This window comes from Berghia stephanieae, chromosome 4 (assembly GCF_034508935.2).
Source record: "Berghia stephanieae isolate SIO BIC M18660-M18661 chromosome 4, UCSD_Bste_1.3, whole genome shotgun sequence".
Classification (NCBI taxonomy): domain Eukaryota; kingdom Metazoa; phylum Mollusca; class Gastropoda; order Nudibranchia; family Aeolidiidae; genus Berghia; species Berghia stephanieae.
Genome location: NC_088363.1, coordinates 3,990,288 through 4,007,895, shown reverse-complemented (window position 1 = coordinate 4,007,895; position 17,608 = coordinate 3,990,288). Strand labels below are relative to the sequence as shown.

The window sequence follows — 17,608 nt, the reverse complement described above, 5'->3', positions numbered from 1 at the left end:
TATCGTGATTTTTAAATTGTTGTTTTGGAATATTTTACAGATTTGTTTTTTGATGTTTTCGTTCGCTCTTGGTCGTCTGTTGGTTATAGCGAGTCCGTCATCTCTATAGAGGCCGATGTATGTGTGTGTATGTTGTAGTTGTGACAGGATGTAGAGTCCGACCAGTTCGCATGTTTCAGCACCGTCGAACGAACCCATTGTTACGTCGAAATCATTGTGTCGCTTTGTCCACGGTGTGTTGTCGTAGTATAGTGTGCTGTGCTTGGTGTGTTTTATGATGTGTTTTTCCTCTTCTGTGATGTTGGTGTATTTTGCTGCGAATTCCAATGCTTTGTTTAGTAAGTCTGGAGTGATGGAGGGGTAAAAATCGCAAATGTCGAAAGAGATGAAGGTGCAGTTTTCTTTGTTTTGGATATTTTTGAACCATTCAATGACTTCATCGGTGTTTTTCCACTGGTTGAATTTAGTTGCTTCTTTGACGTTTTTATTTATTTTTTCTAATATCTTTTTGCTGATTTTTCCAATTTCAGATTTGTATGGATTTATTAGTCTACATTTTGGATTATTTTTGAAGTCAGGCTTGTGATCTTTTAATGTGATGAACGCTTCTCTTCTTGGTGCTATATCGATTCGATCGCTAAGGTCAAGTCTGCTCGCTATATTCTTATCTTCTTTTGTGATCTCTTCGGTTCTATGTGTTCTGTCTTTCTTATAGTCTTTGTTGATTTGTTTGTGTGTCATTTTATCATATTCCTCAGGTGTCATTTTATAATAGTTGTTGGATTTGTCGGCTGGTATCAGAAGTTGTTTTTCTTTGTTTATTTTCTTCACATCGTTAGTCAGTTGGTTTTGGAAGTTGTTATTTTTGTTTTTGAACTGCACACTTTGAATGAGATCTAAAAGTCCGTCTTCTAATTTTTTTAATTCAGGTATTGGGGGGGGGGGGTGAATTTGTAGAGTTGAAGCCGTACGTTTTTTTGTGGGTGGTTTCTAAATGTGGGTTCAGAAAAAAGAATGTTCTCCATCGTAGATTCTTGACAAATGTTTCTGTTCTTGCTATTAGTGATTTAATGTAAGATTTTCTGTTGCAGGTAGGGATATTCTTTGTAGAATATGGGAAAGTAGTAGGTCTAAGTTGTGGCGTAGTATCCATTTTGTGTCTAAGAGTGCTCAACGGTGCGGAGCTGTGTATTGAATCGTGTTTGATACAAATATGGTACGAAAAGTGCTCGACATGTAGTAATGGAGCGAATTATTATTTAAAATATTTACCACAATGTTTGGGGCAGTCTACATCGATGTTTCAGGCTTAATTTGCCATCTTCAGGACTGAGTTGTTTTGTTGACTGTTGTTGTTTCTTGAAGTGGTTCCGGTTTGAAGTTAATTAAGAGGAATTTGCGCCGATGGGGACACTTTCCGTAGATCTCATTCTTCATGTTGAGTGTGGCTTCATGAGGTTGTTTGATTATGGTATATTTTTCTTCCAGGCATAAGCTACATTGTTTTGATGTTGGTGTGTATCCTGTTGCTTTAGATAAAATTTTCCATGAAATGTTGTGGTCTATTTTGTTGTCTTTTAATTTCCAAATATGTTCGCTGAGTTTTGTGGATGTTTTTTTGTTAGTGTTTCTAAATGTTGAGGTGTGGAGGTTGTATCTTGTTTTGAAATTATTTTCTGTTAGTCCTACATATTTTTCTTGCTTGTTTGTTTTAGTTTCTGTGACTGTGGCTTGGTAAATTAAACTTGATTCTAAGCATTGTTTGTTTAGCGGGCAATGTTCTTTATTTCTGCAGTTGCATTTTCTAGTGGGTGGGTTTTGCTCTTGTCGGTGGTTTATTAATATTTTTTTGTTGTGGCTTGAAATTATTTGTTCTATGTTGCGCATACACGAGTAACTTATTTTTATGGTATTCCTGTTGATAATTTTATGTAGCTTGTGGTTTTTTGGAAAGTGTGTATCAATTAGTTTCAGGAACTGCTGTCCTATGTTTGTGCTGACGTTTATGTCGAAAGGTGGGTTGAACCAAGTTATGTGTCGTTTTCTTGTTTTATGTTCTTCACTTGTGTGTTGGGGTTTACATGAGAGGGAGGCGTCTGTGTATACAAATGGTGTGTTGTATCCACTTTTTGTGAGTGCTTCTTTGTAGGGGGTGGCTGCGACGTTGAATATCTCTCTGTTTTCCGAAAGTTTGCTCACCCTCAGTGCAATGTTTTTTGGTATGTTTTCAATGACGGGACGGGGGTGGTTGCTGTTTTTATTAATGTAGCTAATGGTGTTGTTTGGTTTTCTGAACGGTTGGAATGAATTGGATTTTATGTCGAATGTGATGTCGAGGAAGTCAACTGTTTTTTGTTTGCTTCTATCGTGATTTTTAAATTGTTGTTTTGGAATATTTTACAGATTTGTTTTTTGATGTTTTCGTTCGCTCTTGGTCGTCTGTTGGTTATAGCGAGTCCGTCATCTCTATAGAGGCCGATGTATGTGTGTGTATGTTGTAGTTCTGACTTCAAAAATAATCCAAAATGTAGACTAATAAATCCATACAAATCTGAAATTGGAAAAATCAGCAAAAAAATATTAGAAAAAATAAATAAAAACGTCAAAGAAGCAACTAAATTCAACCAGTGGAAAAACACCGATGAAGTCATTGAATGGTTCAAAATATCCAAAACAAAGAAAACTGCACCTTCATCTCTTTCGACATTTGCGATTTTTACCCCTCCATCACTCCAGACTTACTAAACAAAGCATTGTAATTCGCAGCAAAATACACCAACATCACAGAAGAGGAAAAACACATCATAAAACACACCAAGCACAGCACACTATACTACGACAACACACCGTGGACAAAGCGACACAATGATTTCGACGTAACAATGGGTTCGTTCGACGGTGCTGAAACATGCAAACTGGTCGGACTCTACATCCTGTCACAACTACAACATACACACACATACATCGGCCTCTATAGAGATGACGGACTCGCTATAACCAACAGACGACCAAGAGCGAACGAAAACATCAAAAAACAAATCTGTAAAATATTCCAAAACAACAATTTAAAAATCACGATAGAAGCAAACAAAAAAACAGTTGACTTCCTCGACATCACATTCGACATAAAATCCAATTCATTCCAACCGTTCAGAAAACCAAACAACACCATTAGCTACATTAATAAAAACAGCAACCACCCCCGTCCCGTCATTGAAAACATACCAAAAAACATTGCACTGAGGGTGAGCAAACTTTCGGAAAACAGAGAGATATTCAACGTCGCAGCCACCCCCTACAAAGAAGCACTCACAAAAAGTGGATACAACACACCATTTGTATACACAGACGCCTCCCTCTCATGTAAACCCCAACACACAAGTGAAGAACATAAAACAAGAAAACGACACATAACTTGGTTCAACCCACCTTTCGACATAAACGTCAGCACAAACATAGGACAGCAGTTCCTGAAACTAATTGATACACACTTTCCAAAAAACCACAAGCTACATAAAATTATCAACAGGAATACCATAAAAATAAGTTACTCGTGTATGCGCAACATAGAACAAATAATTTCAAGCCACAACAAAAAAATATTAATAAACCACCGACAAGAGCAAAACCCACCCACTAGAAAATGCAACTGCAGAAATAAAGAACATTGCCCGCTAAACAAACAATGCTTAGAATCAAGTTTAATTTACCAAGCCACAGTAACAGAAACTAAAACAAACAAGCAAGAAAAATATGTAGGACTAACAGAAAATAATTTCAAAACAAGATACAACCTCCACACCTCAACATTTAGAAACACTAACAAAAAAACATCCACAAAACTCAGCGAACATATTTGGAAATTAAAAGACAACAAAATAGACCACAACATTTCATGGAAAATTTTATCTAAAGCAACAGGATACACACCAACATCAAAACAATGTAGCTTATGCCTGGAAGAAAAATATACCATAATCAAACAACCTCATGAAGCCACACTCAACATGAAAAATGAGATCTACGGAAAGTGTCCCCATCGGCGCAAATTCCTCTTAATTAACTTCAAACCGGAACCACTTCAAGAAACAACAACAGTCAACAAAACAACTCAGTCCTGAAGATGGCAAATTAAGCCTGAAACATCGATGTAGACTGCCCCAAACATTGTGGTAAATATTTTAAATAATAATTCGCTCCATTACTACATGTCGAGCACTTTTCGTACCATATTTGTATCAAACACGATTCAATACACAGCTCCGCACCGTTGAGCACTCTTAGACACAAAATGGATACTACGCCACAACTTAGACCTACTACTTTCCCATATTCTACAAAGAATATCCCTACCTGCAACAGAAAATCTTACATTAAATCACTAATAGCAAGAACAGAAACATTTGTCAAGAATCTACGATGGAGAACATTCTTTTTTCTGAACCCACATTTAGAAACCACCCACAAAAAAACGTACGGCTTCAACTCTACAAATTCACCCCCCCCAATACCTGAATTTAAAAAATTAGAAGACGGACTTTTAGATCTCATTCAAAGTGTGCAGTTCAAAAACAAAAATAACAACTTCCAAAACCAACTGACTAACGATGTGAAGAAAATAAACAAAGAAAAACAACTTCTGATACCAGCCGACAAATCCTACAACTATTATAAAATGACACCTGAGGAATATGATAAAATGACACACAAACAAATCAACAAAGACTATAAGAAAGACAGAACACATAGAACCGAAGAGATCACAAAAGAAGATAAGAATATAGCGAGCAGACTTGACCTTAGCGATCGAATCGATATAGCACCAAGAAGAGAAGCGTTCATCACATTAAAAGATCACAAGCCTGACTTCAAAAATAATCCAAAATGTAGACTAATAAATCCATACAAATCTGAAATTGGAAAAATCAGCAAAAAGATATTAGAAAAAATAAATAAAAACGTCAAAGAAGCAACTAAATTCAACCAGTGGAAAAACACCGATGAAGTCATTGAATGGTTCAAAAATATCCAAAACAAAGAAAACTGCACCTTCATCTCTTTCGACATTTGCGATTTTTACCCCTCCATCACTCCAGACTTACTAAACAAAGCATTGGAATTCGCAGCAAAATACACCAACATCACAGAAGAGGAAAAACACATCATAAAACACACCAAGCACAGCACACTATACTACGACAACACACCGTGGACAAAGCGACACAATGATTTCGACGTAACAATGGGTTCGTTCGACGGTGCTGAAACATGCGAACTGGTCGGACTCTACATCCTGTCACAACTACAACATACACACACATACATCGGCCTCTATAGAGATGACGGACTCGCTATAACCATCAGACGACCAAGAGCGAACAAAAACATCAAAAAAACAAATCTGTAAAATATTCCAAAACAACAATTTAAAAATCACGATAGAAGCAAACAAAAAAACAGTTGACTTCCTCGACATCACATTCGACATAAAATCCAATTCATTCCAACCGTTCAGAAAACCAAACAACACCATTAGCTACATTAATAAAAACAGCAACCACCCCCGTCCCGTCATTGAAAACATACCAAAAAACATTGCACTGAGGGTGAGCAAACTTTCGGAAAACAGAGAGATAATCAACGTCGCAGCCACCCCCTACAAAGAAGCACTCACAAAAAGTGGATACAACACACCATTTGTATACACAGACGCCTCCCTCTCATGTAAACCCCAACACACAAGTGAAGAACATAAAACAAGAAAACGACACATAACTTGGTTCAACCCACCTTTCGACATAAACGTCAGCACAAACATAGGACAGCAGTTCCTGAAACTAATTGATACACACTTTCCAAAAAACCACAAGCTACATAAAATTATCAACAGGAATACCATAAAAATAAGTTACTCGTGTATGCGCAACATAGAACAAATAATTTCAAGCCACAACAAAAAAATATTAATAAACCACCGACAAGAGCAAAACCCACCCACTAGAAAATGCAACTGCAGAAATAAAGAACATTGCCCGCTAAACAAACAATGCTTAGAATCAAGTTTAATTTACCAAGCCACAGTAACAGAAACTAAAACAAACAAGCAAGAAAAATATGTAGGACTAACAGAAAATAATTTCAAAACAAGATACAACCTCCACACCTCAACATTAGAAACACTAACAAAAAACATCCACAAAACTCAGCGAACATATTTGGAAATTAAAAGACAACAAAATAGACCACAACATTTCATGGAAAATTTTATCTAAAGCAACAGGATACACACCAACATCAAAACAATGTAGCTTATGCCTGGAAGAAAAATATACCATAATCAAACAACCTCATGAAGCCACACTCAACATGAAAAATGAGATCTACGGAAAGTGTTCCCATCGGCGCAAATTCCTCTTAATTAACTTCAAACCGGAACCACTTCAAGAAACAACAACAGTCAACAAAACAACTCAGTCCTGAAGATGGCAAATTAAGCCTGAAACATCGATGTAGACTGCCCCAAACATTGTGGTAAATATTTTAAATAATAATTCGCTCCATTACTACATGTCGAGCACTTTTCGTACCATATTTGTATCAAACACGATTCAATATATATATATATATATATATATATATATATATATATATATATATATATATATATATATATATATTATATATATATATATAATACATATATATATATGTATATATATATATTATATATATATATATATATATATATATATATATATATATATATATATATATATTATATTATGCCATGTAACTTGCCTATCACAACATAATATCGCAGAAACTCTTGGAAAGAACTATGTTGTAGTGACGTACACCAGCGGACCATCAATTTCTATCGCTGGCGTTAAGCAGGTTTCAAGAATAACGGTATGTCGGTATGTTATGACTTGTTTGATAATCTAAATACGACTCATTGTCTCAATACGGTATTGTCTTGAAGCGCTAAAGTTGAATTTACAGTTTTTAAAAATATAATTATTGACTTACTACTGGACGTAAGACCTTTCACTTCCTAATCATCCAATCGGGACACGTCGGCTGCCTCTCCAATAGTCTGTGTCAATTCATTTCACAGTTCATGGTATGTATCTGTGGATGCTGATGTCAAAACATCTTCTTTTGATTTTAGCTCTTGGTTATTTTGGAGGTGTTATAGGTCTCTATTCAGGACAGTATGAATTGCTGTAAGCTGTTTTCAAGACGGAATAAAAAAAAAGTGTTTATGGTTTTAATCATTGGTTTATTTTCATAATTAGTTTTGGGTTTAACCTCCCCCCCCCCGCAAAGAATATAAACAAACAAAACTTGGACATTTCTTCAGCACAATATCCCCTTAAGTTTTTTAAAGCGCTTTACAAAGGGTTCTTCGCCACCTGCACTCCCTCGTGGATCCCCAACCTTGACGCTGTGAGGGAGCCTGAGGCGTATCGAGGGCAAAAGTGTAAATCCCGGTCGACCGTCACGAGACCATCTCAGGTGTCGAGCCTAGTTTGCCACTTGAGCGGCACGCCCGATATATGACTAATGGAGTTCCAACACGGTGCCGAATGGCCTCCGCCGTCCCCGGCCCACACTACTTTGTACATGAAATGCACACTAGACAGTATATTCAATGGGGAAGCGGTCGGTCGCCTAGCCAAATACTACCGCGTTCTACCAGAGTCGTCGGTACGGTCAAGAAATAAGCGAACGTCCCAAAACATCTTTAGCTGGAAAATGCGATACCAGGGTTAGCGACCTGACGCATATATTATCCCTCAATATCGAGAGCCCAAACTTGCAAGAAATCATAAAGTGAAAAAAAACCTTGAAGTTGTTCTCTTCAATTATAGGGGAAAGACAATTCCACGTCGCGCTGGGAGACGCTACGAGTACCGTTAGTTTTTGTTTGTTTTAAAGGGTTTTACGGCGCTTGAAACACATTTAGGTCATATCAGCGCCAGTAAAAAGGAAGAAAATAGGATAGTAAAAACATTGAAATGTACAATTACAAGGACTTGAGGAAAAAGTAAGACAAGGGGACACGATTCAATTAGGGAACATATGTAGATTCCAAGAGCACACTATCAGTGTACTTAAGTTTGAAATCACCAATACGTCTCATCCAGACACCCGCACAGGAACCCACTAGAGGAATACACTCAAATGTTTACAAATCATATGTTAAAAATAAAAAAATAACAGTACAAAACAGCGAGATGATTTACAAGGGAAAAAATAATATCATCTCCCAAAACTATAACTACATTCGACTGTTTTCCTCCCAGCCAAGGTCTCCGATCAGGGTCAGGACAAAACCAAGTAATCTCATTCCAAGACAAAGACAGAAAGCAATTGGAAAACATGCATAGGGATATAGAAGACAGAGCAAGTAACCCCCCTGCCCACCATGGGAGGTCAGGAACCCCACCCAGGAGTACATTTAGGGAATTGAAGAATGGGGTACCTCAGGTTTCGGTTCGTGCGACAATGTTGTTTAATGTCTACATTAGCGACATGGCGAACACTTCCTCCCTGAGGCTGTGGTGATACGCGGACGACTGGGAACTCGTTACTCAATCTAAAGTGTGGACCCGTCTCCAGAGCGTACTTTGACAAGTGGTACCTAAAGTTGTACACTTCGAAAAATATGCAGTGGCTGGTACACCCGTAAACTAAACGTCCTCGTCGGGGACCAGCTATTCTCATAATACCTAGGGGTACTGCCAGACCGCAGCCTTACCTATCGGGTGCATCTCGAAGGAGTTGCCCGGAAGATAGAGAAACGCAACAATCTTCTGAGGAAGCTGGCGGGATCAACCTGGGGCGCTAAACAAGCGTTTCTAAGGACGTCCGTCTAGGCACTATGCTATTCCGCCGCGTAGTAATGCGTTCCAGTGTGGGGTAGAAGCAGGAACGTTGAGAAGGTAGATGTTAAACTTCGCAAGTCGATGAACATAGTGATTACGGTAAACTAGCTTAATAAGATCAAAGAGAGAGGGAATTGGTATATCCCCTCTGAAACGCATTATAGACGGCGCGTCCGTTTTGAGCCGAATTAAGTCCCGGCAACCCTTGTACGCAGCTTCCCTAACTATGAACAGATATGCATATACGAAATGGAAGTCGGTTTGGACGAATTCAATCCCTCGAGGGGGCCGGACATACACTCCTCGAAACTAGGTGAGATGTTGACAGGATTCTCCACCAGTAAGAGGAGACACTGGGTGGTAGGAAATCGGCTTCGGTCGAGAAGCTGCCTAACGGCAAAGTCGCTTCATCAGTGGGGACTTTCCACCTGTCCAGCGTGTACCCGATGTGGGATAAAACCGGAAACCGCAGAGCATCTAGTTGTGCGGTGTGTTGTGACGAAGTTTCCTGGCGGGTTTGCGACGATGCACGAGTGTGATAAGGAATTTGCTGATTGGGTTGATCGTCACAAAATAGTTGTTTGAGCACCATTAGAAGCTGCTGCCAACAGCAACACTTAGCATGTAGGACGAGACATGACGCCCGGTAGGCGATATTAAATTCAGAGACAACGCTGTTAACAGATTAGACACTCGTTTTACACATGAGTATTGTTATAGAGTTAGAGCAACGATCTTTTCCCAAGGACTAGAACTCAGCACCATACAATCCGATAGTGAGTTCTGGTTATTTTAACTTTAAAATCACATTTTGGCACCCGGTTTACCTCCAAGATGATACCCTTTGGACATGATAAGTCACATGTAATAACGAGCTTAAGACCGTGTAATAGGGCTATTTGATTCTTTAAACAGGCGTGGTGTTCCATACATTACTTAATAATGGGTAAGAAAAGTAGGATGTAAAAAGGAAAGGTTCGTATTGCATTGGAAATTTAAATTCACTTTCCGTAGATCTGGACTCTTACCTTGTGTAATTAATTTTCTGGTTTCAGAGTGATGGCATCTTTGTCTAAATATATGCTGGTTGTCAATTAAGATCATCCTTCCTCCCTCTTTTATGATCCTTCTACTACATGGTTATGCCACCTTTACGTAACTTATTCGTTATCATTATTTCGAAGGAATGGTTACATACCCACTTCCAAGGATTTACGAACCAAAACAGTTGAGGTCTTGATGTCACGAATTTTCTTCTATATTAGGTGTCTTGTTCTGTCGTTCCCAGAGAAAACAATTATTAAAAATTTTGGACTGAAAACTCGTCCTTCAACCAGCAATTGATTAAAATGACCCTCATCTTGCCAAAAGCTGTCGAAAATAAAAATTGAGAGCTTTTGGCAAAATGCGGGCCATTTTAATAGATGGGTTTTTAAGTAATATAATTATGTTTTAATTTTTTTTTGTTGATCTTGGCTGAAGAAGAGTTTTGAGCCAAAACGTCTCGTGCTTGGTATCTTGTTTCTTTTTAAAGCTGTTCTATTAATTTTTGTTTTTACGTTTTCCGGCAAATGGAAACGCCTTGCATTTACAATCCACCACAAGTGTGATCTCTGATCTTGAGCAAACTCTTTGAAGCTTTCCCTTTTCGAGTGCTTTGAAATAACTTCAACTTTGATTAAATAAATTGAAGATTCAGACCGAAGTAAATTAGAAACAAAACCATCCAAACAGTCGAATCATTAACATTACCTTCTCCAAATTAAGAAACTCTTATAATTATTGTTATTGAATTACTTAATCCTATATCCACCTCCCCCAAGCCAGAAAAAAAATTGGCTAAGAGTAATTGGTTCTACTCATTGTAAGAACTTTGATATAATTATGTTTTATCTCTTTCTTATCAGGTACGTTTGGGCCGTCGTCAAAAGTTTCATAAACTTTTAGTAAAATTTCGAAATACCGATTTTAGAGAAAATGATGAGATCCACGTCAACTTACTCATGTATGAAACGCTGCGAATTTTAACGGTATGTGCAAAGCAATCTTATATTTTGTTAATTTTAGAAGTTATTTTAAAATAAGTTCAGAATCAAAACATTTGATTAGTTCAATGATCAATTTTCAAGCACACCTAATGTTGTAAAACATTTTCAAGTTTTAAAAAAAATCTACAAATTCTAACCTTCAATATACATTTAAGTAAAAGCCAACATATTACGGTCAAAAAGATAATCTTTAAAAGATATTGAGCTAGAAAATCTTCTTCAAATAAAGTGAATTCATTGTAACTTTTATTTTACTACTCGCCATTATTTTTAGAAATAAAATTTACTCTATTACATCAAGTTATTATGTATAATTTCTCGAGCTATCCTGGAACCATGAAACCGGAATCTTGAACCACTTTTAGTTTTACATGAGGCCCAGATGATGACACAATAACATAACACGTTAGGGATGGAGGATATGGCGTGGTTACCGTGTGCTGGTAGTAGTGGTAATGTATAGCTACACCTCCAAATTTATTTCGCCAGCTCAGCTTCGGAAGTCTTCCTCCACCCTAAGAACTGTTTCATAGCCACCTCCAAGTCTCGTTACTGGACAGTAGGGGACGATAACATGATTGCTGGTCTCTGGAGCAGCCCGTAACTGTTCCCAAGATTCCATCTGCACATATTTGTTACAGTTCTGCCATAAGAGGCGATTGTGGAATACATGCATTCTTTTGTTGGGGTCTTTTACGTTTCCTCCAGTTGGTGTTTCCCTGTTCCGCATTTCTCTCCAGTTCTCTTACACGTTGAAGTCTACCATTTTTGTTCGGTGGAAAAGTCTTCTCGATTTGAGCCTTGATGTTGAAGGTGCTCCCTTTATGATTGCTTTTATAGGAGTGTTATCTGTGGATTCAATAATTTTTGCATGCATTCTTTGATTGGCGTCTTGTCGTCTAATACTTGGCAGTGCAATGCCGCTCAATTTTGGGAGCCACTGAGTTGGAGTTGACTTGAGACGTCCGGTTATTATTCTCATTAATTCTCTTAATCGGATGTCAATGCGATTTTGATGTGGACTCCTCATCCAAACAGGGGCGGAGTATTCTCCCACACTGTAGTACAGTGCCAAAGCAGATTTCTCAGTACCTGCAGTGAGGATCCCCAGGTGGTACTTGTGAGTTTTCTCACCAGGCAGTTTCTTTTTGCGATTTTATTTGCAGTTCCCACGATGTGTTTGCGATAATTTAGTTGTCTGTCCAATGTGATGCCGAGGTATTTAGGATTGGGGTCTGGTTAAAGTATTGAGTTGCCGACTTTGATCTTCAATTCCTGTGTTGCTTCTCGATTATTCAAGTAGGAGTTTGTGGATACTTATTTGGCGGTGTTCATTTTTAGGTACCACTTATCAAAGTATTGTTTCAGGCGGATGGTGTCTTTGCTTAGAACTTCTTCAATGTTTTCCTGTTTTTCGATTGATAGGCTAAGGCCCAGACGTCAGCGTATCCAAGTTTGTGTGGTTGGCAGTTTGGCAAGTCAGACACATAAATATTAAAGAAAGCTGGTGCTCCCCGTTTTTAATCCTTTTTATGCTTTGCTTTTGTTTTTTCTCATTATGACATGAAATTGTGTTGTGCCAGTCATGGTAAGTAACAGTTTAAACGTCTTTCTACGAGAAATCAATATTGAAAACTTTAACAACAGTCTGCTATGTCGTAAGCGGCAGATACCATATTAGGGCTGCATCGGTCTTCTTTTTGTTCTCAAAGCCAGATTCAATGTATGAGGTCAGAGCAAGGACCTGTTCACTTGTGCTTCTTTGTGGTTCTGGTGGTAGGCAAGGAATAACACATTGGTTGATTAACTCTAGTACAAATCTTTCCAGGAGCTTGTACAAACATAAAGTAGAGAAATTGGTGTGTAGCTGGATGGTCCAGGCATTGCTCTGCCTGGTTTTAATATGGCGATTACTTTGGCATATTCTTAAATTTATGGGTCTGTGCCCTTGTCCATGATGTCTGTCATAGTATTTGTCAGCCAATTTATTGTTTCTGGTCCAAAGCTATTGATCATGTCGGGGTATATTCCATCAATAGCAGCAGCTTAGCCATTTTAGTGTCTTTATTGCTCCTTTCATTTCATTAATCTTAATTGTAATTCAAGCTATGATTAGCCAACGTTTTCAGGGTCATTTGAAACTCTTTTATTTCTTTTTCAAATTGATGGTTTGGGATGTGTTGTCCTCTTTTGTTTAAATTATTTGCCAATTTCGTCAGCTGTAATTTGGCGGGCTGGTTTTGTTTGACGAGCTTCACGATTTAGCTTTTTGATGGCTTGACATGCATGGCGGCTGGAGTGACTGAGGTCAAAGACTTCAAAGATATCTACCCATCTCTCTTTTCGGCTTTCATGTAATGTTTTTACTAAGTCTTCTGCTACCTATTCATCATGAGTCTTCTCATATATTTCAATAATTCTTAGCTTCGCTCATTCCAGCATGGGATGTATTGTTTTCTAAAACCTCTGGGTATGATCTTCTTTGCAGAGGTTACAGCAAGTTTCTTAAATCTTCCTAAATTCTCAGCTTTTAAGGGGGGGGGGGGGTCCTTTGGCAGGTTTTGTCAATTTCATCATCGAAAGCTTTCCAGTTTGCTTTACTGAAATTCCACCTTGGTTTGGGCAAGGTGATTATGATAGTAATTTGGATTCCGGTTCTAACAACGATGTTGAATGTGAGAAAGACCTCAAAGGATTTCTTTAGTTGACTTCAGCGAATTTCCCTTTGGATACTTTATTACAAACACCAGGTGTGGGTTATAGTCTTTGCACCAACGGACTGATCGCAGAGTTCCTTTGCCCATTGTGAGATCTCATTCTTTGGAATGTCACTTTTGTTGTAACCCCAATCTGAATGGTGGCTATTGAAGTCTACTACGATTATTGTTTGGTGATTTACTTGGTCTTTAGGGTAAGAGGTCCAAATAAGATTTGCTGGTTTGTATACATTGGTATTTTCAGCGTGACCAAATTTGTTAGTGATTCTTTGTGTGCCGTTGATTTCTGTGCTGCCTCCCAGGGGTGAATTTTTAATTCAGAATAGTGAGTGGAGCACACTTATGTTGGTAACAACAAGAGATGAAGTGAATAGAAAGTGCCAGAAGACAATAGAGAATAAAATTTTTCGCGGCGGTGATGGGGTTTGAACCTGCGACCTTATTGGTACGACAACTACGCCTTGCCGGTGAGAGCGTGACTCTACCGTATGAGCTATCCACGAATCCAAAAAAAAGTATCAAACTCAGGTCATTCATTACTTGAGCTCTATCTCACCGACTACTGGAGACCGCGGGTCCAACACACAACCATCGCAAAGTTACCTGGCCTGCAGTTAAGCTTAATAGCCAATATTCTCACCACAAACATATAACATAGAAACAATTGAGACATAGAGTATGTTCCGGTATATGGGGTGAATTTTTAATTCAGAAAAGTGAGTGGAGCAGGCACTTATTTTGGTAAGAACAAAAGATGAAGTGAATAGAAAAGTGCCAGAAGACAAAAGAGAATAACAATTTTTCGCGGCGGTGATGGGGTTTAAACCTGCGACCTTATTGGTACGACAACTCCACCTGGCCGGTGAGAGCGTGACTCTACCGTATGAGCTATCCACAAATAAAAAAAATTCGTATCAAACTCAGGTCATTCATTACTAGAGCTCTCTCTCTCACCGACTACTGGAGACCGCGGGTCTAACACATAAACATAAGCCTGGATGTATCCCATATTTCCAGTTTTGCAAAGATCATACTTACTTCGACCCTATCTTCAATTGAGTAGATGTGCTTGTAGAGTGCAGTGTCATCAGTAAGTAGACAAACTTCTGTGTCAAGGCATAAGGGAGATCGTTAATGAAAACAAGAAAAAGCAAAGGACATAGAACCAATCCTTAGGAGATTTCGGGGTTACCTGGCCTACGTCAGAGACTTGAACTCTGACAACTACTTTTGGGTTCTGTTGCATAAAATTATTCTATTTATTTCAAGAGATGAAGTGAATAGAAAAGTGCCAGAAGACAATAGAGAATATCTATATTTCACGGCGGTGACGGGGTTTGAACCTGCGACCTTATTGGTACGACAACTCGACCTGGCCGGTGAGAGTGTCACTCTACCGTATGAATTATTCACGAATAAAAAAAAAATTCGTATCAAACTCAGGTCATTCATTACTAGAGCTCTCTCTCTCTCTCACCGACTACTGGAGACAGCGGGTCCAAAACACGACCATCGCGAAGATACCTGGCCAGCAGTTAAGCTTAATGGCCAATATTTTCAACACAAACATATAACATAGAAACCATTGAGACATAGAGAATGCTCCGGTATATGGGGTGAATTTTTAATTCAGAAAAGTGAGTGGAGCAGGCACTTATGTTGGTAACAACTGTCATGGTCTCAAGTAAGTAAAGAGCTACTCGACTATGCATAAAGATATATGTAGAATGAGGCCCCAGAATTTAATAGTTACTATAAATGAAAAACATTTAACGATTTGTTTACAATGAAATAAAGATAATGATGAAATTTAATTAAAAGAGATAAATAGTGATTGTGGCAGTTACAAATAGAGATGTGAATATATTACGTAACTTATGATAATATGTCAGGTTCGTAAGTTTACGTTTCCAGGCAGTTGACAGGCTTAGATGATATATTCCTCTGATAACAGGCTCGGGCTCGTAAAATTCCACTTCCAGGCAATTGGTAAGGGGTTATTATATAGTTCTTTGACAGCGGGCTCAGGTTTGATCCTTGAAGATTATACAATCAAAGGTAAAAGCTCTGGCGTCTTGATGATGGAGATATAATATCCACAAAGTCCCAAAAGATAAAAATCTTCCAGTATATATAAGGAATGGAGCGACTGGCCGTCCGGCATAGATTGTAGAGAGAAGTGATTGTAGAATGTTTGACCTATCAGCTTTTATAATAAGTGGCTACGTGACAGAATGTAGAACGAAAAGTATTCACTAATTAGAAATTAATTCGAGGGAAGGCTATAACAGGAAAGACGATCTAATATTAGAAGGTAAAGTTTATCTTAGCCTACCGAAATATAACTGGAGTGAGATGAATTCAGTTCTTAATAAAATAAAATTTAATAAGATAATTGTGAACAACCTTTACTGTGACACCCCCCACCCACGTTTAAAATATACTCTTTAACCATTATGGGAAAGATAGATTTTAGAAACAGAAGTAAATTTACTATCATGATACTCTAGCATTAATCCATTGTTATGATTTGTGCTACAATTAAATTATTTATTATCAAGACATGGAAATGTTTATACTAACGTAGGTATATGAATGGGTGACAATAACAATGAAAGATTGTGATTAGAAATCATTGTGATGAACAACATGATGGCAATGTGATTACAAATCATTGTGATAAACAATAGTGATGGCAATGAAGCATGATTTAAGTCGATGATATGAAGGTAATTTACTAAATGAAATGAATGAAAATGTAAATGAAATATTGACATTTCTATTATTAATCATTAATGAGTGAAAATTCATAACAATAATAGATAAAGTGAAGATTTCCCAAATCATGAATGGGTATGGTATATATATCCAAACAATACTCAATGTTACATTAAGTTGGGACATCATGTTTACAAATAAAATTATCGAAATTGTGCGTTCTGATTTGGCATAATTTGCTAGGTAACTAACAGTATGCAGGAGGATTAAGTTATACCCTTCTCACGTGTTTACACTAATCGAGAAAGTAGGTCGGCGTGAATATTTTCACAGCCTGGTATGTGAGAGATACTGAAAGTGTAATTTTGCAAAAACAAACTCCATCTTAGTACTCTACTGTTATTCATTTTGTTATTTCTTATGTACGTGAGTGGTTTATGGCCCGTTTCGACCACAAACTCTTTTAGCAGTAGATATCTGCTGAATGTCTTTAAAGCAAAGACGATGGCCAGTCCTTCACGCTCTATTACAGAGTACCGTGATTCTCTGTCCAATAACTTTCTGCTTGCATATAAGCAAGGCATTAGAGTTCCCTCATGCTCCTGTAATAGTACGCCTGCGATGCCCTTATCAGACGCGTCAGTTCTTACAACAAATTCTTTTGACATGTCGGGTAATTTAAGAATTGGTTCTGAACAGAGTAATTGATTAAGGCTATTCTGACACGCTTCTGTCCAAACAATTTTGTTCGGTGACCCTTTTCTTTGTCAGATTTGTTAGTGGTGTCGCGATGTGCGCGAAGTTGTAAATGTATTTCCTGTAAAAAATTAGGAGCCCAAGTACTTTGCGTACGTCTTTTTTTGTCTCAGGTGGTTGCAATTGTGCGATTTTTGTTTGTTTTTCTGTCTCGGGTGACTGTGTCCCATAACCATTGGTATGATTAATCCTGCATTTGAAGCTTCGATATTAGTAAACATAGGTTGCGACACTGTGTCTCTATCAAAATATTTTTTAGCATATTTGCATGGAATGTCTTTGTTGTATTGTTAATTTTAATCTCGTAATTAACATTAGATTTTACTGCTGTTATTTTAAATGGTCCTTTCCATGTAACTAAGAGTTTACTCGAGTCATCGGGTAAGAGTATTAGTACTTTGTCACCAATCTCAAATTTTCTTGATTTGCTTTTGCGATCAGAGTATTCCTTGTATTTCTCTGCTTTTTTAGTGACGGA

The 17,608-nt window shown here is 37.8% G+C and overlaps 1 protein-coding gene across 1 annotated transcript in view; it reads left to right on the top strand.

The window, feature by feature from the left end:
• The window catches only part of LOC144971668 (uncharacterized), a 36,779-nt gene that overhangs the window by 9,702 nt on the left and 9,469 nt on the right, over positions 1-17,608 (top strand). The window contains exons 3-4 of the mRNA XM_078912742.1: positions 6,821-6,909; positions 10,799-10,921. Of these exons, the coding sequence (XP_078768868.1) occupies positions 6,821-6,909; positions 10,799-10,921 (212 nt within the window). The remainder of the gene's footprint in view (positions 1-6,820; positions 6,910-10,798; positions 10,922-17,608) is intronic.